This window comes from Paroedura picta, chromosome 7 (assembly GCF_049243985.1).
Source record: "Paroedura picta isolate Pp20150507F chromosome 7, Ppicta_v3.0, whole genome shotgun sequence".
NCBI classification, from domain to species: Eukaryota; Metazoa; Chordata; class Lepidosauria; order Squamata; family Gekkonidae; genus Paroedura; species Paroedura picta.
This window is the reverse complement of record NC_135375.1, coordinates 101974696-101997280: the sequence shown is the minus strand read 5'-3', so window position 1 is coordinate 101997280 and position 22585 is coordinate 101974696. Positions and strand designations below refer to the sequence as shown.

General features: G+C 46.3%; 1 protein-coding gene across 4 annotated transcripts in view; it reads left to right on the top strand.

Moving 5' to 3' along the window:
- Positions 1-22585, top strand: part of CD4 (CD4 molecule) — a 44949-nt gene that overhangs the window by 8861 nt on the left and 13503 nt on the right. For 2 of the 4 annotated variants that reach the window (XM_077345778.1, XM_077345777.1), the window contains exons 2-5: positions 1346-1476; positions 17049-17135; positions 20057-20221; positions 20308-20433. In XM_077345778.1, coding sequence (XP_077201893.1) covers positions 1443-1476; positions 17049-17135; positions 20057-20221; positions 20308-20433 — 412 coding nt within the window. In that variant the 5' untranslated portion in view covers positions 1346-1442. Of the gene's footprint in view, positions 1-1345; positions 1477-1551; positions 1650-17048; positions 17136-20056; positions 20222-20307; positions 20434-22585 lie in introns of those variants that run through there. The other 2 variants (XM_077345780.1, XM_077345779.1) reach the window with 2 other exon arrangements.

Below are 22585 nucleotides of genomic sequence, written 5' to 3'. Positions count from 1 at the left end.
CTGAGAGAGCTGTGATTGGCCCGAGGTCACCCAGCTGACTGCATGTGGAAGAATAGAGACTGAAACCCAGTTCTTCAGGTTAACCACTACACAAAGCTAGAGAAATCAGAAGATCACGGCAATTGATATTTATAATACTAATTATCATAATAATCAACAATTACTGATTTTTAAAGCCATCAATAAGCCTTCTGTGGATGGGGGTGGGGGGAGGGAGGGAAAATGACGAATGAGGGAGGAACAAGCACACTGTCCGGATTATCTGTTGCCAAAGAAACGGAGAATTTTCACTGGGTGGAATCAGCCTGAATTCTTGGACACGGAAGTGTTTCTTTGTGTAAACAGAAGAGAGAATAAGTCATCCGAATGGCAATAAAAATAAGTTCTATGCTATTTGGTATACTACTAGAATGCACGTTGATGTCCATGCTGCAGAAGAGCAAATTAAACTGAAAACCGCAGAAAGAAAGAGAATTTTCCATATTGTGCCAAGACAAAAGGGAGCAGGAAGTGTCTTGAATTTGCTATGAATCTCCCATGTTTCTCTGCAGTTCCCAAGAATCATCCAGCCTCCGCAGAGATCTCCTTAATGGATACTCCATCTCAGTGAGAGCCAGTGTGATGTAGTGGTCAATAGCGGTTGACTCTAACCCAGGGGTAGTCAACCTGTGGTCCTCCAGATGTCCATGGACTACAATTCCCATGAGCCCCTGCCAGCATTTGCTGGCAGGGCCTCATGGGAATTGTAGTCCATGGACATCTGGAGGACCACAGGTTGACTACCCCTGCTCTAACCTATAGAACTGGATGTGATTCCCCACTCCTCCTCCACATGCCGCCAGCAGGGTGACCTTGGGCTAGTCACTATTCTCTTAGGGCTGCTCTCACAAAGCAGTTCTCTTAGAGCTCTCTCGGCCCCACCTACCTCACAGGGTGTCTGTTGTGATGAGAGGAAGGGAAGGTAAGCCCCTCTGAAATACATGAGGTCTACTGGGGAACCTTGGGCTAGTCCTCTCAGATCTCTCTGAAGGCCACCTACCTCACAGGGTGCCTGTTGTAGAGAGAGGAAGGGTAGGTTACTGTAAGCTGCTTGCTGAGTCCTTGAACTTTCACAGAATCAGCCTCTCCAGCAGATGGCTATCCAGCCTCTGTTTTAAAATTTCCAAAGATGGAGAACCCACCACCTCCCAAGGAAGCCTGTTCCACTGAGGAACCGCTCTAAATGTCAGGAACTTCTTCCGGATGTTTAGACGGAATTTCTTTTGAATTAATTTCATCCCATTGGTTCTGGTCCAGCCCTCCAGGGCAATGTATGCTATGTAATGATTTCCTACCCTCGTTACAGCACACACAACCTTCCTGCACTCAGGCCCATCAGCTCCAGAACCCCTGCGTTGGCAAGGAGGAAGAAAGCATAACAAGAATTCATTGTTGAACTGGTGATGGAAAGTACCATCAGTTCTCTGCCCATTTATGGTGAGGTGGGGGGAAAAACAGTTCTTCTTCTGCTTCTGCTTCTTCTGCTGCTGTTGCTGCTGCTTCATCTGCTTCTGCTTTTTCTTCTTCCATTTTAATTCAGAAAATCAACCTGACCCAACAGCCAGCAATTTGGATAAGAACAGCTTGGGAACTAAGAAGCATTTGTACAGGTATCTCCGTTCTGTTGAGGGGAGGTATTCTTCTGGCTTTCCTAACAGCGGCTTATTGTTCCTTCGCCAGGCAATATGGGCAAACCATGCTCTCAGCCTGTGACTGGGAAAGTCAGGAGTGGGTTGAAAGCCCCTAGCAGGGAAACCTGTTTTGTCCCAGCTGGGGGTGAAGGAGAGCCGGATTCAATTAAGGCCTAGGTTTAGTTCCAATTAAACCAAATGAACATTTAGAGCACTTTCACAGTAGCTGACGCTGGAAATGCATTTGTGTACACTGGCTAGAAAGTGAGGATTTTAAAAAAAAATCCTTTTATTGCAAGTTTTGGTTACATAAAAAGGAACAAAAGTGATAAAGAAGAAATGTCAGAAATAACAAGAAGAAAGGGAAAAAGCAATAGAAGGAACAGACATACAAAAATCATATAAAATACGGCTTGTCAGTTTCTCATCATACTGAGTATAATACATTGAAATACCTTATTGTATTTTAGTCAGTCTGAAGTTATTCCAGCATTTCTAGGTAAATAGATCTATGTGATATTTAATATCCTCATTCAATCATTAAATCCCTCAGTTAGCAAATCATTTTTGTTGCGATGTTGCAAAAAGTCAATGAGAGGTTTCCGTTTTATTTCCAAAGAAGACGTCGATTCTTCTCTCATCGGTGGTGTGAGTTTTGCCAGTTCTCTTAATTCGCCATTTCGGCAAGTTCTCTTAATCTCCTGGCCCCCACCTGGTGGAACGAGCTCCCCGAAGAGATCAGAGCCCTGTCAGAACTTCCACAATTCTGCAGGGTCTGCAAAAAGGAGCTCTTCCACCGGGCATTTGCTTGAGGCCGACTGACCCATAACATCTACAGGTCCCGTCCCCCCCAGACTGAGAGGTTGAACCTACCAAGAGAGCGTCAAAGTTATTGTTGCTGAAATACTGCTCTAGTTCTAGTTGGTATGTTATTGTTGTTATATTGCTATATTGTTATATTGATACTGATACTGTTCCGTGTAAATGTTCCAAAATGTTTTCTCTAAACATCCCAGAGCCGTAGGGAAGGGCGGTATAAAAATCTAAATAAATAAAATAATAAAATAATAAGATTTTAATAGGCAATCTTCAATTGTGCGCTAGAAGGCTAGACATTTTGGTCTCAGATTCACATGTATGTAAAAAGAATGCGAAGATTAATGTTCAAATGAAACCAGAAATATTTCTACTCAGTCCAATGGGCAGTAGCTCAGGAAAAAAATGGGGAAATTATTTATATATATGACAACAGCTTCAAGAATACTATGGGTACAGAACTGGAAAAATGAGAATTTAGGCTTTTTTCATCACTGATAGAATGGTTTGAAGCTTAACCAAAGAACCTCAATGGCCCTTAATCACTGAAGTGGATCACTGGAATGCATCTTTCAGATGGCAGCACCTCTAGAGAGCAACCAGAACAAATTAGTTTGGGGCCAGCTTTGTATCAAAAAAGAGACAGGGATATTTGAGTGAGCCGGAGAGCACAGGGACTGTCATTTGACATCTGATGTAGGGCTTGAAGGACAGGGGGGAGGTATCCTGCTGTTTGCTCTAAGAGTACCCGTTTCATTCCACAATGTGCTCCATCAATAATTTGTAAACAATTAAGCTCAAGATAACTTTATTGCTTCAGGGCAGCTATAGCAATTGACAAATCGCCAGAACAGAAGGAAAATATAATATTAATACTAAATGACCATGTCAACACAAAAACTATCACATAAATCAATCAGTAAAATTAGAAGAACAAGAGCTGGTTTTCTATACCTTGCTTTTCTCTGCCTGAAGGAGTCCCAAATCCCAGCAGATAAAAACTCTTCAGTTACTGTAACACAGAAGTAATTTTGGCAACAAGCCAGGCAGACGGCAAAGCCAGGTTTCAGAGATTACGGGGGCTGTCGACATCAGAGTCCCAAAATTATTTAAATCACCTTTCCCTTCCTCTCCCTACCACAGACATCCTGTGAGGCAGGTGGGGCTGAGAGAGTTCTGAGAGAACTGCTTTGTGAGAATGGTGAGTGGCCCAAGGTCACTGAGATGGCTGCATGTGGAAGAGTGGGGAATGAAACCCAGTTCTCCAGAGCAGAAGCCGCCGCTCTTAACCACTACAATAACACAGATTGTATAACCCAATCAATGTCTCAATCTACAGGATTCATAAAATCATAATGAATGATCTAGCAAATCCTACCAAAAATGAACCTATCAAATTTTATTTACGAGTATAATTTACTTCAGTCATCTTAACTGTATCTTGGTAGCAGTTGCTATGGACTTTGCTATTTGCATTGTGATCCTTCTATCCTTATCCAGGAGTAACCCTTCAAATTAATTTTGTTCGGACCTGCCTTGTCATGAAAATAATCCAGTGTGACATTCTAGTTTTCAAATGCTTTCTCACCTAAAGGGCATGAAAACTGGGTCACCCGAAACTTCTGCCTGTTCCTTTTTTTACTCCACTGTTCCTACCAATGAGCTTAGAGAAGTGTACATGGTTCTCTCCTCCATTTTATCCTTGCAACAGCCCAATAAGGTTACGTTAGTGAAAGAAAGAGAGACTGGCCCAAAGGCACCCAGTGAGGTTCATGCCAAAGCTAAGATCTGAACCCAGACCTCCCTAGTTCAACCCTCACAGCCATACAGCACTGGCATGGGGAGTTCTTGGCAAAATCGGGTGTGTTTTGTTTTCTTTTTAAACCTTCATTTTTTCTTTCTTTAATTTCACATGCATGCAAATAGCATGCACCAGCGCACATATGAAAATATTCTGACATTTAATCATGTATTCATTCTGTCTACAAATTGTATCACCTTTTGTTCAGCCTTCCGTCCCCAAACCAGGCACAAGAAGAGTCATCTCTGTGCAATGGTGAACCTGTAGGGTGGTCAGGAACCTCTTCCTGGCTGCTGAATGCCCTCATTCCCTCTTGTACCCCCACAGTTGTTGCTCCCTGTGGACTGTCAGTGCTCCATGACACAGACGAGTTGTTAGTCTTCTTCCTCATCTTGACTAACCAATCAGTCCCTCACAAACGTTCTTGTTCTCCTCCCCCCCCCTCAGCAGCCTGAAATGACCCCCTGAAATTCTGTTCCTGGGCATCCCATGCCCCCAGCAGCAATATTTCAGGGTTCGTTTCAGGCTGCCACAGGATAGAGAGACAACAAAATTGTGTTCTGTGAGTGGAAATCCTTCTGCTTGTGGAATGTGTCAGGGGATCTAAGCTGCTGACTCAACTGGAATGTACTGAAACCTCCTGGCTGCTATGGGGCCGTGGGGTTGCCAACTGCAGATTAGCCAGGGCCTTTTTGGTCCTGGCCCCTACCTGGTGGAATGAGCTCCGAGATGAGCTGAGAGCCCTGACAGAGCTCTCTGGGTTCCACAAGGCCTGCAAGACTGAGCTCTTCCCCCAGGCTTTTGGTTGAGGCTGGGCCGTATATCAGGTTAATAAGAACAGGTCCTTCCCTATCATTGTGAAATCTGGACCCCCCCCCCTGGGGACCAATCATTGCCCCCCCCCCCATTTACATCTGCTAGATTTACATCTGGGAATAGGCAAGTTGAGGAATAGGGTCTATAAAGAGTAGTTTTGCTGCCATCTATGCTGATTTTACTTGTTTTTGTATTGTAGTTGTCGGCAAGCTGGTAGAGTCCCTGTCTTACAGGATTTTAGTGTTTTATTATCATGTTGTGAACCGCCATGAGCAGGCTGGTCCGGGAGTGGCGGTTATAGAAATTCAAGAATGAATGAATGAATGAATGAATGAATGAATGAATGAATGAATGAATGAATGAATGAATGAATGAATGAGGAATTCTGGATATTTGGGGATGGAAGCTGAGGAGGATGGGGTGAGGGCTAGCAGGATCTCAGCAGGGTATAATGTCACCTTCCAAAGCAGCCATTTTTTTGGGGGGGGGACTGTAGTCTGGTGATCTGAAGTAATTCTGGGAGATCTCCAGGTCTCACCTTGTATGTTGGCAACCCTATGTGTGCACAGAGGCTATGGGTGCCTGGAGGTGTCAATAGAAAAATTCTGAAGTCAAGCGGACTTTCCTCTTTATTATTTTGTTGCTTACTCTGGAAATTATGAGAATGAGAATGAAACTCTGAGATCAAGCAGTCCTCAGGACCACCAATTGTTAGATGGGACCAGTTATCTACAGCTGGTCTGACATGACAAGTCCCTTTCTCCACTCTGGGACAAGGGTGGCTTCATTCTAAGGCCAGCTGGAAAAAATATTGGTGTCAAGCATATACACTGGGCCATCCCGCATGCCATAAATTTACCATCATACTCACCCCCTACAGATACTATATTCCGGGCACTCCGCATGACGTCGCCAACCTCCCGCATCTGGAAAACTGCTTGGAGCAACAAATAGGCATGCAAGCATGCAGGCAAAGCCAAAAATAATTTTTTCCAAAAGTTAAAATACAAAACATGCCTCTCTAAAGTCCCCCCCTCCAAAAAAAAAATCAAGAATGAGATTAATTTTTTAAAGACTCAAGACTCATGATTCCATAAGGGATCTTAAGCAAAGGCATTTACACAGAGAACTATTAATTTTAAAAAATTGGCGGGCATTACAGGACCTATAAAATAGGAGAAAGGGGATTGGCTGACTGGCTTGATTGACAGGTGGAAAAGAGTTGCATATAAGCTGTGTTGCTGTCTTCTGCCATTTCCAGCAGCACTTGTGGAAGCAGAGAAGCACGAAAAGGTGGCAGACTACAGTGAGACAGCAAGAAGGTGAGGAATGGCGGGGAGGTGTGATAATATTTAGCGCTACGTCATTCAGCTGGCATAATGCTATTTTTAGCATTGTGCGGAAATGCCCACTTTTATTTTAAATGAAGCCTGTGAGAGGACCTTTTTGCTACATTACATTTACCGTATTTGCCGGCGTATAAGACGGCTTTTTTCCTCTGAAAAACATGCCTCCAAGTGGGGGGGCCGTCTTATACGCCGGGTGCACTTCAGGCGAGCAGCAAGTGGCGGCGAGCGGCGGCGAGCGGCTCCCCCCCACTGGGTGAGCAGGGCGGGCGGCGAGCGGCGAGCGGCGGCGGGCGGGGAGAGTGGCGGCGAGCGGCGAGCGGCGAGCGGCGAGCGGCGAGCGGCGAGCGGCGGCGAGCGGCGAGCGGCGAGCGGCGGCGAGCGGCTCCCCCCCACTGGGTGAGCAGGGCGGGCGGCGAGCGGCGAGCGGCGGCGGGCGGGGCGAGTGGCGGCGAGCGGCTCCCCCCCACTGGGTGAGCAGCGCCGTGGGCGGCGAGCGGCGCCGAGCGGCGGGCGGCGAGCGGCTCCCCCCCACTGGGCTCACTCCATATTTTGAGTGGAAATGTTGGGGGGTCGTCTTATACGCCCAGTCGCCTTATACGCCGGCAAATACGGTATTTAGATTTATTTAGATATTTATTTAGATTTATGAACTACTTTTCTCTCTAATAGGGACTATGAATGGGCACGAATCAGCTCATGAACTTAAGTTCATCATGAGTTTTGGCCAGTTCGTGGTTCACAACATAAATTTGTGGCAGAGCAACCAGCACGAACTTTCCACGGCTTTAATGTTGTTTGTGGCAGTTAGTGAATGGGTACATTTCCAGATAGATTTTCTCCGCCCAGTTTAAATGTCTGCTGGACCCCCCCATACACACACACACGTTTTGTCAGCTTTCTAGGCTTCCTTCCCATTTTCTTGCACAGAGCTTGCAAAACACTCCTCTCCCCTTGGAGTGTGTTTCTTTCTGTGGTAGACATCAGTCCTGTTGAGTTAGCATTGCCACAGTGACACCAGATTCTGCTGGGCACTGTTTGATTGCACTGGTTCTGCTGGGCTTGCAAAAATGCCCTACCCCAGACACAGTACTCAAGAATGCTTGAGGGGGACTTTGGCACTTGAGTGCTTATATCCTGAAACTTTGGTTGGTCCCTAAAGGACTACTGGACTCAGCACTAACTGTCTAAACTAGGTTGCTTTGGTTGGGATGAATTTATTCTATTTCTGCTTCCACTGAGCTCATAAATTAAGCAGTGAAACTTGAATCTGAAATGTCTTGATCTACATAGCATATAGTCAACTGGACTACTCTGCAGTAAGGGGTTTAAAGGTCTTGGCTTGTACAGCACTGCTGTGTTCAGATTTAAAGCAATGCACAATGAAAGCAAAAAGGTTGACATTTGGAACGCAAAAGGCTTAACTCATGTCGGGCTTGTGATGCACAAGAGATCTGGGTGGTGGGTGTGCATGCAATATTCAGAAGGATCCCCTCTCCATGCCTGACTGGGAAGCAAGAGCCACTAGGAATCATGGGATCGCTGCAAACAACAGATTCAGGTGTTAGGAGATGAAGAACACGTTCCTAGGAGCAAGCCTTGCTGAACAGACCACACTGATTCTCAAAACCGCACTTGGCTGTTGTAAAAACAGAAGTAGAAATTCAGTGTCATTTTCCTGTTCCAGAGGATTTGATCTGCAGCCTCCAATAACAATAATAAGTAAATGCAACCACAACCCCAACCTATTACTGTTGTTGCTAAATCAGCATCACAACTCGGAAAGGGTCGCCTTAGAATTTCTTCTCTGCTCTACATTTGCTCCTAGCTCTTGGGCTCAATCCCCCTTCTGAGCTATGGCCTACCTCACAGGTTGCCATGCATGTCAAGATCGATATGACAAGCTGAAGTTTTATTATTGGGTTGCGTCAATTGTACTGCTCCTCCTGAATGCAGAGATTATTTCCCTGGGTGGCCGGATGATTGATTCTGAAGTCCATGGCTCCTATTTTGGAGTCCAACTTGCTCAGCTGTGCCTCAAAGCAGAAGAGGGTGAAGGGGAGAACAGGGAGAATAACCCAAATGTCGAACTTGAAAAACTGCAGTGGAAAGCTTGAAATCTTGCAGCTTTCTTCTTCTGTTGGTGGCCAGAGAAGGCTGCCTCCTTTCTGTGCAATGAGTCAAGTGCAAGAAAAACCAGCAGCAAGTACTGTGAGAAAGACGTTTTTGTGGGGATAGCACTACACATTGGAGTAAAAGTGACTCAGGTCTCTCTTACCACTCCTCACAGGGATACTGTTTTAGGGTCCCCCCTTCAGTTTCTATTGATAGATTCTCTGTTTAACCTTAGTCCATTGGAAACAATGGAGGACATGGCTCTTTGAGGGGCCATAACTCAGATCACGTAATTCCATTCAGTACCAAACTTGGAAGGCAGGTAGAGGAGAGACATCATGAGATCGCCAATGAGTTTAGTATTTCTAGCCCACTGGGAGGGCATTCTACTGGGTCATGAACCTCACAAAGTTTGGCCCCTAAAAGTGCATGACTGTCCACTGTTCACAAAGTGGGCACACCACGGACCATGGACCAAACTCTCTTTTCTCAGTTTGCGCCCATCCCTAATTGTTCCTCCCTCCTTTCCCCCCTGACAACAGCCACCCTGTGAGGTAGGTTAGGCTGAGGGAAGAGTCAGTGACTGGCTCCACGTCACCTGCTGTGTGTCCACAGCCGAGCAGAAGGATGCAAGAGACATAAGAGATACAAATCTGGCTCTCTCTCTAGTCCAGGGGTGGCCAAACTGTGGCTCTCCAGATGTTCATGGACTACAATCACCATGAGCCGTGCCAGATGTCCATGGACATCTGGAGGGCACAGCTTGGCCACCCCTGCTCTAATCTGACATTCTAACCATTACACCAAATGTCCCATTTGCATTCAAATGATACAATAGTGCAGACTTGCTTTTTTCAGCTTTTTGAACCATGGAGGAGCTCCAGAAATAAATTTTCTGGTTTCAAGGATCCCTGAAAATGAGGTCAGCTGGTCACAGCTCCCTAGAAGTGAGAGAAACACTCACACCCTTTTGCCCTCACCCTTTTGACCCTGCCTTACTCAGTTTGAACCGAAAACCTCAAGGGCCTGACACTGTGCTTCTCACTTGCCAGGAAAACCCCTTGCTCAGGTCATCATGAGCCAGCACTTGACACATACACTCTAAACTGTAATCTAAGAAGCCCCCAGTTCAGATCATGCTTCTGCCAAGGCAGGCTGCCCTCTCTCAGCCTCATCCTTCCCGTCTGCATACAGGGGCAATCAATCAATCAAACTTTATTACAGCCGTTCAGACCAAGTTATGGGAAGTCGATACATAAGAGACCAAAAGAGTATGGTCATTTAATGTAATCATACAGGGGCAATGCACAGACCTGCTTTTGATGTGTTAACATGTGAAGCAGTGGGCAAAATACATTTAAACCATTAGGTACAGTTGGGGGACGGTCAGGAAACAGCCTGGCATGATCTCTGTTTGGAATCAGGGCCTTGGTGTCATTAACCCAGGAACCAGAGAAAATCTCATTTTTTTTTTTTTTTAAAGACGCTTCCCCCTGTTGCTAAAATACAGCGTTCGGATGGTTTTGTTGTTGTTTTTAAAAGACAAACGCTGTGGAAGCGGCACTGAGATCGTTCTCCGGCTGCCCCCCCCCCCCCTTGAGGGCGGCACAGGGAGAGGGAAATCCACAGGAAGGCCTCTGAGGCGGCTGAACCTTTTTAGCGACTCCCAGCAGCAGGCCTCTGAAGAAAACCGCAGCTGCACACAAGCCTGCGAGCACAGCCAGCCGACCACAGGCCCAAGGAGGAGGGCTGAGAGAGAGAGGGAGAGAGAGAGAGAGAAGGCGGAAAGGCAGTGCACAGGCAGAATGACAAAAGGCCTTGTTTATATAACCCTCGCACAAATGCGCGCACACACAAAAGCGCACTTGCGGCTCCTGAATTGTACTTCTCACCAAACTGTGAAGCAAGTGTGGAGGCCTGTAGCTTTGTAGGCCATGCTTTTAAGGGGGAGGCTTAAAGAACCTGGGCCTTTTCACTCCGAAAACGGAGGCTGAAGTGGAAGCCAGAGAATATTTGCACACAGGGATGTGGGTGACCAAGAAGGGAGCATCTCGCCAGACTCCCAGGAAAGCAGTGATTTCAGGCTGCCTGTGGTGCTTACAATCTTTATATTGGCATGGGCTTGCCAACCTCCAGGTGGGGCCTGGAGATCTCCTGGAACAACTATTGATCTCCGGATGAAAGCTCCCCTGGAGAAAATGGCTGCTTTGGAGGGCGGAGTCTGCGGCATTGCACCTCACTGTGGTCACTCCCTTCCTCAAACCCAGGGGTAGTCAAACTGTGGCCCTCCAGATGTCCATGGACTACAATTCCCAGGAGCCCCTGCCAGCGAATGCTGGCAGGGGCTCCTGGGAATTGTAGTCCATGGACATCTGGAGGGCCGCAGTTTGACTACCCCTGCTCAAACCCCATCCTTCCCAGGAGCCACCCTGAAAATCTCCAGAGCTGGCAACCCTGGCGGGAGGGAGAGAATGTCTCAGTGGTATAGTGAGATTAAGAAGAGGAGACTTTTTTATGCCCCACTTTTCACTACTCGAAGGAGTCTCAAAGCACCTTACGAACCCTTCCTCCACCCCGGGAGGTAGCTGGGACTGAGAGAGCTCTCAGAGAACTGCCTTGCGAGAACATTTCTAAGGGAACTGTGAGTAGCCAAAGGCCACCCAGCTGGCTGCATGTGGAGGAGGAGGAAGGAATCAAGCCTGGTTCTCCAGATTACAGGCTGCTGCTCTTTAACCATTACACCACACTGACTCACATAACTCTGACATCTTTCTACTGGGAGAACCTCTGTATAGTAGCCAGTTGGGAAATTCCTGCAGATTTTTTTTTGGGGGGGGGGTGATCTTAGGAGGACTAGGACTAGAGAGGGAAAGGAACTCAGCAAGATACAGTGTCATGGAATTCACCCCAAGAGCAACAATTTTCGCCAGGGATACTGATCCTAGTCATACGGAGATCCATTGTAATTCTGGGTGATCTCTGGGGGCTCAGAAGCGAAGAAACTGACAGACAGGCTTGTATAGTGCAAATCTTGTCTCTTTACTTCTTACAACAGCTTCTCTCAACATTTTTACCATTGAGAAACCCCTGAAACGATCTTTGGGCATTGAGAACCCCAAGAAGTGGTGAGATTGTGCAAAATAGGGTTGAGAAGCATAGCTGTGTACATGCCCACCTGGGGCTCATCCCCTTCTCAACCCTTACAGGCCCATCATTGGCCATGGGGGGGGGGGCAGGTCAACATGCCCATATATGGTCATATCACCCAAACTTAAAAATATATTTAAAAATAATTAACTCCCACCCATTCAGGATACCCTCCCAGGGCTGTCAAGAAACCCCCGGGTTTCCCAAAACCCTGGTTGAGAAAGACTGTCTTACTGTCTTACTATGATTGTACATATTCAGTGGAAAAATAAAACATTGTCAAAACGTGTGCCAGTTATATGTACCATGTCTGCAATGTTTTCCTCAGCGACAACTATAAAAACAAACAATACAAGGTCATACAAGAAATTGGATAAGTACCCAAATGAAGGGGGAAACAGTGGTCATGGGTGACTTCAATTACCCAGATATCTGTTGGAAGACCAACTCTGCTAAAAATGCAAACTCCGTTAAATTCTTAACTTGTCTTGCCGACAGCTTCATTTCCCAGAAAGTAGAAAGGGGAACCAGGGGCTCTGCTATTTTAGGCTTGATTCTCATCAATAGGGAAGAACTGGTAGATGAGGTGGAAGTAGTGGGCACACTTGGTAGCAGTGACCATATGCTTTTGGAATGGTCAACTGTGGGAAAGAGAAAACCTTTACGCAGTCGTACGTACAGACTGGACTTCAGGAAAGCTGATTTTCACAGACTTAAAGGCATGTTGCATAGAATCCCGTGGTCAAAAAGACAAAGAGATGGGAGTCCAAGAGAGCTGGGAGTTTCTTAAAAGTGAAATACTGAAGGCTCAATCACAAACAATTCCCTTGGGAAGAAAAGATGGAAGGAGCCTAAGGAAACCAAGTTGGCTCCATAAGCAGTTGTCAAAAGATTTGAGGAATAACAAAGAGTCCTTTAGGAAATGGAAGGAAGGCCTTATTACCAAGGATGAGTAAAAACAAATAACCAATAATTGTAGGGGGAGTGTTAGAAAAGCTAAAGCTCAATATGAGCTTAGGCTAGCAAGAAATGCTAAACATAACAGAAAAGGCTTCTTTAGTTATATTTCAAGCAAGAAAAAGAATAGGGACACCATAGGACCATTGTGAGGACAAGAAAGTGAAATTATAACAGATGATGAAGAGAGGGCTGAACTGCTTAACTCCTATTTCTCCTCGGTGTTCTCTTGTGTGGGAAATAGTGATCAGTGTGGCAAAAACGTAATACAACACAGGGGACGGGAATGGTGGCCTAGGATCACTGTTGGAGCAGTCCACAAACACCTAGTTTCTTTAAATGAAACAAAGTCTTCTGGGCCAGATGAACTGCATCCAAGGGTACTAAAAGAATTTGCAGATGTCATCTCTGACCCTCTGTCCATTATTTCTGACACTTCTTGGATAACAGGTGAGGTGCCAGACGATTGGAGGCAGGCAAATGTTGTCTCCATCTTCAAGAAAGGGAAAAAAGAGGATCTGGGTAATTATCAACCCATCACCTTGACATCTGTAGCTGGCAAAATTTTGGAACAAATAATCAAACACTCGGTCCTTGAGCAGCTGGAACTGAGAGCTGTGATTTCTAAGACTCAGCACGGGTTTCGCAAGCACAAGTCATGCCAGACCAACCTTATCTCTTTTTTTTGAGAAAGTGACTACCTTGCTGGATCAGGGGAATGCCGTAGACATAGTTTATCTGGATAAAGCTTTTGATAAGGTTCCACGTGATATTCTTATTCACAAGTTGGTAAAATGCAGCCTGGATCCTAATTCTGTCAGGTGGATCAATAACTGGTTGACAGATCGTACCCAGAGAGTACTTGTTAATGGTTCAGCATCTTCTTGGAAAAGAGTGACAAGTGGAGTACCCCAAGGATCTGTCCTGGGGCCTGTGTTGTTCAACATGTTTATAAATGATTTGGATGAGGGGTTAGAGGGGATACTTATTAAATTTGCAGACAATACTAAACTGGGAGGAATAGCAAACACAACCGAAGACAACAACAGAATACAGGATGATCTTGATAGGCTCGAGAAGTGGGCTAAACTGAATAAAATGAAGTTCAATAGGGACAAATGTAAAGTTCTGCATTTAGGTAGGAAAAACCAAATACACCAATATAAGATGGGGGAGACTTGTCTTGGCAGTTGCATGTGCGAAAAGGATCTAAGAGTCTTAATAGACCATACATTGAACATGAGTCAGCAGTGTGACTCGGTGGCTAAAAAGGCAAATGGGATTTGGGGCTGTATCAAACTGAGTATCGTGTCCAGATCACGGGAGGTGATGGTACCGCTTTACTCTGCTCTGGTTTGGCCTTACTTGGAGTACTGTGTTCAGCTTTGGGCACTCCAGTTGAAGAGGGATGTTGACAAACTGGGACATGCCCAGAGAAGGGCAAGAAAAATGGTGAGAGGTTTGGAGACCAAGACGTATGAAGAAAGGTTAGGGGAGCTTGGTCTGTTTAGCCTGGAGAGGAGACGACTGAGAGGGGATCCGATAACCATCTTTAAGTATTTAAAAGGGTGCCATATGGAGGATGGAGCAGAATTGTTCTCTCTCACCCCAGAGGGACAGACCAGAACCAATGGGATGAAATTAATTCAAAAGAAATTCCATCTATACATCAGGAAGAAGTTCCTGACAGTTAGAGCAGTTTCTCAGTGGAACAGGCTTCCTCGGGAGGTGTTGGGTTCTCCATCTTTGGAAAATTTTAAACAGAGGCTGGATAGCCATCTGATGGAGAGGCTGATTCTGTGAAGGGTTAAGGGGGTGGCAGGTTACAGTGGGTGAGCGATTGGGATGTGAGTTTCCTGCATAGTGCAGGGGGTTGGACTAGATGACCCATGAGGTCCCTTCCAACTCTATTATTCTATGATTCTATGAAAGGTATATGTATACAAAAAAAACCTTTTAGAATGTGTCATTACTCACTCTTTACAAGTCATCAAGTATTTTCAACCACTACAAAGTTGCTAGCAGCCCTCTTATCAATAAAAACATCAGTAACCGTAATTTTACATTGTCATCAAAAGCTTTAGATCCACAGCATCCAAGAATCCACCAGCAGAGAAGCAGAATTGTGATACATACCTATTAAGGAGGAGTTCCTTCAGTCAATGCAATACAGTGGGGGAGAGCAAAACAAAATCAGAGCCCAGTGGCACCTTTAATAAGGTGTCTAGATTGTCATACTTTTGGAGGGACATCTGGGGGCACCTGGCAAATTGTACCTATGTTGAAATTAAATATATATATATTACAATACTATTTTTGCGTTCTATGCGTTCTATGAAAATTTTTGTTGCTCCATGTAGACCAAATTTTAATCAAGAACACCCCCCCCCCCGGTCAATGGTGTCCTGCTTTAAAAGGTAAATGTAAAAGTATCCCCTGTGCAAGCACTGGGTGATGTCTGACCCTTGGGGTGACGCCCTCCAGCGTTTTCATGGCAAACTCAATATGGGGTGGTTTGCCAGTGCCTTCCCCAGTCATTACCGTTTACCCCCCAGCAAGCTGGGTACTCATTTTACCGACCTCGGAAGGATGGAAGGCTGAGTCAACCTTGAGCCGGCTGCTGGGATCGAACTCCCAGCCTCATGGGCAGAGCTTTCAGACTGCATGTCTGCTGCCTTACCACTCTGTGCCACAAGAGGCTCATAGGTGTCCCGCTTTACCAATGCTGAAATCTGGTCACCTTAACCTTTAAGACCAACAAAGATTTATTCAAGGCGTGAGCTTTCGAGGGCAAGCCCTAGGGGAGTCTTCCGATGCCTCTCAAACGTCCTCCAAAGTTTAACACTCAGTCATGTCTTAAATAGGAAAATCCAGCGTTCTTCAGAAACATATCACCAGTATGCGTTTGGGCAATTTTTAAAATGTTTCCACTGGATATTTTCAGTCATTGTTTACACTGTATAGACTCAGAAGGAAAGAGCCAAGATTTGCACGTCTACAAGCCTTGATGGCCGTTTCAGCGCTTCTCGGCTGCCTGCTCCACTGACAGGCTGTTCTGGTTTTCCCTGTGCCTCACTTGCGGGCTGGCAACCCCTCTTCAGAGCTACAGCTCGTGCTATTCATCCCCAAAATATTTTAAAGAGGCACCGGATATTTAGGACTGGCAAAATCCAGTCCCTCAAATCTGAGTAACTAGTATGCAACTTTAGATTCAAACGGGTCGTCGTGTTGGTCTGAAGTAGCACAATAAAATCAGAGTCCAGTAGCACCTTTAAGACCAACAAAGATTTATTCGGCATGAGCTTTCGAGTGCAAGCACTCTTTGTTGGTCTTAAAGGTGCTACTGGACTCTGATTTTATAGCATGCAACTATTTGCTGGTTACACACAGAGGCAGATTAATAGTCAAGCTACTAGTTAATTTGCATCTCCTCCTGTTAACTGCCTTAGAAATGGGCGCTTGAACTGATCCTTCGTTCATCGGGCAACAGCTCAGGCTGAGACCACAGCCCAGCTTGTCTGGGAGAGGGAAATGATGGAGAGAGACAGAGCGCCCTTTGGGATCTGGTTTTGCGGCTTCAAGTAGTACACAGCCCTGCATCTGTTCCGCTAATGTGCAAGGCAAGGTCCCATTGCACGAGGCTTTGGTTTGTTTTTCTCCCAGGTTTCGAACCCTTGACAGGGAATACTAAACACAGGGGTAGTCAAACTGCGGCCCTCCAGATGTCCGTGGACTACAATTCCCAGGAGCCCCTGCCAGCATTCGCTGGCAGGGGCTCCTGGGAATTGTAGTTCACGGACATCTGGAGGGCCGCAATTTGACTACCCGTGACTAAGCACATACACTGTAGTTTCAGCCTTAGGGCCCAACTAGAGATGAACTGTTCAAGTGGCAGCTTCCCATAGTGTGAGCATGGGACCGCACAAGTCTGTTGTTTGTGGTATTGTGTTTATTTCGAGCCAACCTTTCTTGCTGCAACTCAGGCGAGATTAAAACCCAAATGCAGCTTTTCTCAGCTTTTTTATCATTTAGAAACCTTTGAAACATTCTTCAGGCTTCAAGAAACCCCAGAAGTGGCAGAATTGTGCAGAATATGATAGGGAAGCATAGTTCTTTCTTTCTTTCTTTCTTTCTTTCTTTCTTTCTTTCTTTCTTTCTTTCTTTCTTTCTTTCTTCCTTCCTTCCTTCCTTCCTTCCTTCCTTCCTTCCTTCCTTCCTTCCTTCCTTCCTTCCCTCCCTCTGGCTTGCAGACAATCCTGGAATCTCCTGGCTACATTACACATGCTGTCTGACAATGTGTAATACCAAGCATTTGGGAGAATTCTTGGAGTAAAGCACTGTTAATTGTATTGATGGAAGATGTTGTCCTTCTCTTTTTAGGATCCCTTGATTTCCTGCCTGGAAAGGGCCTATCAGCAGATATGGCCCTGAACAGCTTTCTTCTTTCCTCCTTTCTGCTTCACTTGGGTGAGTTCTCCTCTTGAGATGCCTGCACAGCACGGAAGCAGAGCTACAGAAACTACAGATGTCATGTTATAGGTGCCGTGTTGGGTTCATGAGGGGAAGCAAGGGGGGGGTGCCTTTCCTCACTTGAATGGTTCCGTGCACAGAAAACAGAGCCCCCCACTGTTCTTGTTAGTCCTTGAAAGGAAAAAGACAGGCATCCGTCATGGGCCTGTTTTTTCTTTCTTTCAAGAACCGTAACAGCATGAGGGGTTTCCATGATTAGAAAAACAGCTAGATGTGGTATGTGAAATATCCAACCATGTTGACGTGCAGCTAGTTGTAGTCTCTTTAATATCCAACGCTGTGTGCGTGCAGATAGATGTAATATGTGCAATATAAAAAAATGTGTGGGTGTAGCTAAATGTGATACCTTCACTATCCAACAATCTTCCATTTGGGGTGCATTGAAGTCATCTGACCAGAACCTGCGAAGAAGGAGGAGGAGGAGGAGGAGAAGTTGGTTCTTATATGCCGCTTTTCTCTATCCGAAGAAGCCTTAAAGTGGCTTACCATCGCCTTCCCTTCCTCTCCCCACAACAGACACCCTGTGAAGTTGGTGGGGCTGGGAGACCTCTAAGAGAACTGAAGAAGAGGAGTTGGTTCTTATATGCTGCTTTTCTCTACTGGAATGAGTCTCAAAGTGGCTTAAAGTAGCCTTCCCTTTCCTCTCCCCACAACAGACACCCTGTGAAGTAGGGGAGGCTGAGAGAGCCCTGATATTACTGATTGGTCAGAACAGCTTTATCAGGGCTGTGACTGGCTCATAGTCACCCACATGGCTGCATGTAAGGGAGGAGCGGGGAATTAAACACGGCTCATGTGCTTAGAAGTCAGTGCTCCTAGCCATTAAACCAAGCTGGCTCCCTTGGGTGAAGAGAGGTGAGACTGCCTTTAGCCAAGGCTTTTCAGCCCTGGAGAATGCTCTGCCAAAAGAGATCAGGACCCCCCGGAAATTAATCAATTCCTCAGGGCCTACAAGACAGAGCTTAGCCTAGGATTCGAGGCAGGACAGAACATCAAGATGAAGTGGGTGGAGTCTGCACAGAGCTTTTATTCCAATCCCAGGTCGATTCAGTCCCTACCATCTCCACTGAATGTGATTTCCATTTTGATTTTGGCCGATTTAAATTTTCCCTCTGCAACAAACATGATTGATCTGGAGTGACCCTACCCTTATCCTGCAATATCCTAAAGTGGATATAACCCTCAGCATTTGAAGAATTGGATTGAGAAAGCATGTGGACCTCCGGATGCTTTGAATTTGTTCCTGAACTTCCCTAACCACGTGCAGAACACTTTTTTTGTTTCAATGGGGGGGGGGGGGAGGAAGACCGAGTACAAATCGATCTGGATTTAGCAGGATCCACACCAGAATTAACAAAGTAAGTGCAGATTCAGCCTAGGAAGGGTGGGACACAAAAATAAAGATGATGATGATGAAGAAGAAGAAGAAGAAGAAGAAGAAGAAGAAGAAGAAGAAGAAGAAGAAGAAGAAGAAGAAGAACCCTGTGTGGATGCAGCTAGATGTGACAAGGACCATGGCCAACAATGGGTGGAAGAAGTGCTGTATGCACTGTCCAACAGTGTGTGGATGCATATGTGCAATATCCAACGATGTGCAGAAATACACGATATGTGACCTGTTTACGAACAAACAAATCCTCAACGATCATATATCATTCGAGCTTCATTTTTCCAAAGGACTACATTATGCCAAACCCCTCTTGCAGGCATGACCCTTGGGGTGACGCCCTCTAGCGTTTTCATGGCAGATTCAATACGGGGTGGTTTGCCAGTGCCTTCCCCAGTCATTACCGTTTCCCCCCCAGCAAGCTGGGTACTCATTTTACCCACCTCGGAAGGATGGAAGGCTGAGTCAACCTTGAGCCGGCTGCTGGGATTGAACTCCCAGCCTCATGGGCAAAGCTTTCAGACCGCTGCCTTACCACTCTGCGCCACAAGAGGCTCTTTCTCCCCCCCCCCCTAGCACTCTGAATTCATCCTGTGGGAAAGGCTGCAGGATGCTGAGACAGGCTCCAGCTGCCCCTGTGGCTATCCAAGCTGCTTGATCCTCTTCTCTAGAGTCCACCGAAACAAATACAGTGCCCAGTGGCCGGATAGTATGTGTGTGCCAGATCTTCCGGGGTAGGGAGGATCGGATTTTTAAGTCAGAAAAAATTAAAACAAAAATTCAAGCATAGGAGAAAGTACATACGAAAAGGGGCATTAGGCATGATGGTCCTCATGGTCATCAGGCTGGTTTCACAGACTGATCCTCACTCCGCCCATCCATTGCCAAAGTAGGCCCTCAGAGAGCCAGCTTGGCATAGGGGTTAAGCACAGTAGCTTCTAACCTGAAGAGTCAGGTTTGATTCCCTACTCCTGCTCCACTTACAGCTATCTGGGTGGAATTGGGCTAGTCACAGCCCTGACATTGCTGTTCTGACTGAGCAGTGATATCAGGGCTCTCTCGGCCTCACCCACCCCACAGGGTGTCTGTTGTGGGGAGAGGAAAGGGAAGGCGACTCTAAGCCGCTTTGAGACTCCTTCGGGTAGAAAAAAGTGGCATATAAGAACCAGCTCATCCTCCTCCTCCTCTTCCTTCTTGTTCTTCTTCAAATTTTGTCCTATGGTCTTCTCAAGAGTGTCTGCCACCTTTCTAACCCATGCCTCTCTTCTCCTCAGCCTGGCCCTTCTCCACTCAACTTTGCACCCTTCCCATGCCCTCACATTGACTGTATTTGTACCGTAGTATAGTGTAGTGTCATGCAGGAGGGCAAAGGGCCTGGAAATACGCAGGATTCTAAAGGGGAGATAATGTTTATGCTAAGTTATTGCCCTCCTTTTGCTCTGTCATTTCCCCCCACCTGTCTGTCTTTCAGGGCTGCTGCTTCCCGTGACTGCAGAGAAATCTGTATATGCCACCGAGGGTGATCCTGTTACCCTACCCTGTCCTGATGTTGTACCAGGCCAAAAGACGGAAACTGTGTACTGGAAATACAATGGGGATCTAGTTGTTAAATACATGAAAGGGACATTTTGGAAAGGTAAATCCGAATTATACCGTTCCATGCTCACCGGCAAATGGGAAAGGTATTCCTTAGTGCGACTCATATTTTCGTTTTCTTCACAGTTCGCCAAAGCGACAGCTTCAAAGATACAGTGGATTTCTCTTTACAGATGCCCGAAGCGAAGGAAGGCCTTTATAGCTGTTCTGTGTCTGGACAAGAGCGAAGCATTCACCTTCGCCTTCTGAAAGGTGAGGGATGTGTCGGGGCCTATCAGTGCCTGCTAGCCGTCATGACCAAACCTCCAAAACCTACGGAGGCAAAATCATGCAAAATCAGAGGCAAAATCAAAGGAAAGCCTCGGCCTCTATGCTGTTGACCGAGTAACTGGCTGGCTGCTGGACTAGATCATAGAGTTGATCTCCAGGTAGGGTTACCAGTTCTGGTTACCAGGAGACTTTGCGGGTGGAGCAAAATTTGGGGCAGAGAAGGAACTCGGTGGGTTGCAATGCTATGGAGTTCACTCTCCAAGGCAGTGATTTTCTCCAGGGGAGCTGACCTCTGTCACCTGGAGATGAGCCATTATTCCAAGGGATCCCCAAGTCCCAACCAGGGACTGACATCCCTATCTCCGGTCAACCAAGAAGATGAGGAAGAATTGGGGGCTTTGTGCCCCAATTTTCACTATCCAAAGGAGTCTTCAAGCAGCTTAAAATTGCCTTCCTTCCTTCCCTGTGAGTTAGGTGAGGCTGAGAGAGCTCTGAGAGAACTGTGACTGTCCCAGAGTCACTCAGCCAGCTGCATGTGGAGGAGGAGTGGAGAATCAAGCCCAATTCTCCAGATTAGAGGCTGCAGCTCTTAGCCACTTCACCATGTTGGCACTAATTGCAGATTAGTTCTCCTGGACAAAATGGCTGCTTTGGAGGGTGGACTCTTTGGCGTTATATAAGGTCCTGCAGAGGTCCTTCTCCTCCCCAAGCCCCACCTTCCCTATGCTGCACCCCCAAAATCTCCAGGTATTTTTCAATCCCGAGCTGTAGATGGACCACTAGGCTGATCCTGTCGGACTCTTCTTATGGTGGTGTGGGAAGGAAGGAAGGAAGGAAGGAAGGAAGGAAGGAAGGAAGGAAGGAAGGAAGGAAGGAAGGAAGGAAGGAAGGAAGGAAGGGAGCAAGACAGAAATAAAGAGAGTGGAAGGAAGGAAGGAAGGAAGGAAGGAAGGAAAGAAGGAAGGAAGGAAGGAAGGAAGGAAGGAAGGAAGGAAGGAAGGAAGGAAGGAAGGAAGGAAGGAAGGAAGAAAAATATGGAAGGAAGTAAGGGAGCAAGACAGAAATAAAGAGAGAGGAAGGAAGGAAGGAAGGAAGGAAGGAAGGAAGGAAGGAAGGAAGGAAGGAAGGAAGGAAGAGGGAGGGAGGGAGGGAGGGAGGAAGGAAGGAAGGAAGGAAGGAAGGAAGGAAGGAAGGAAGGAAGGAAGGAAGGAAGGAAGGAAGGAAGGAAGGAAGGAAGGAAGGAAGGAAGGGAGGGAGGGGAAATGCCAAGTTCTCCTTCAGGTTCCAATTTCTTGAAAGACGGCCAAGGAAGAACCCAGGTCTGGATGGTGTCATGACCCTGGTATATATATATATATATATATATATATATATATATATATATATATATATATATATATATATATATATATATATATACCCATGAAGACACCAAAGCAGGCTCAGGGCTCTTCATAGATATGAGTAAAAAGTAGCTTTATTGGGAGTCTCGGGGAGCATCTACAGGAACTTGCCATTACAGAGGACACATTGATAAAGACATCTCATGGAGTTTTCCAGGAACAGATATACCCCTAGTATCCTCCATTCCATGGGGTTTATGTGCCAAAAGGCATTTCCACAGAAAGGCAGTGGTTATCTGCACTACAAAGTAAAACCTTTCTTCGAAAGTCTTAACACCCAGATGGGAAGAACCAAGCAAGTCATTTACATTCCTAACAGCACTAAACAGTTGTTGTTGTTGTTATGTGCGAAGTCGTGTCCGACCCATCGCGACCCCATGGACAATGATCCTCCAGGCCTTCCTGTCCTCTACCATTCCCCGGAGTCCATTTAAGTTTGCACCTACTGCTTCAGTGACTCCATCCAGCCACCTCATTTTCTGTCGTCCCCTTCTTCTTTTGCCCTCGATCGCTCCCAGCATTAGGCTCTTCTCCAGGGAGTCCTTCCTTCTCATGAGGTGGCCAAAATATTTGAGTTTCATCTTCAGGATCTGGCCTTCTAAAGAGCAGTCAGGGCTGATCTCCTCTAGGACTGACCGGTTTGTTCGCCTTGCAGTCCAAGGGACTCGCAAGAGTCTTCTCCAGCACCAGAGTTCAAAAGCCTCAATTCTTTGACGCTCGGCCTTCCTTAT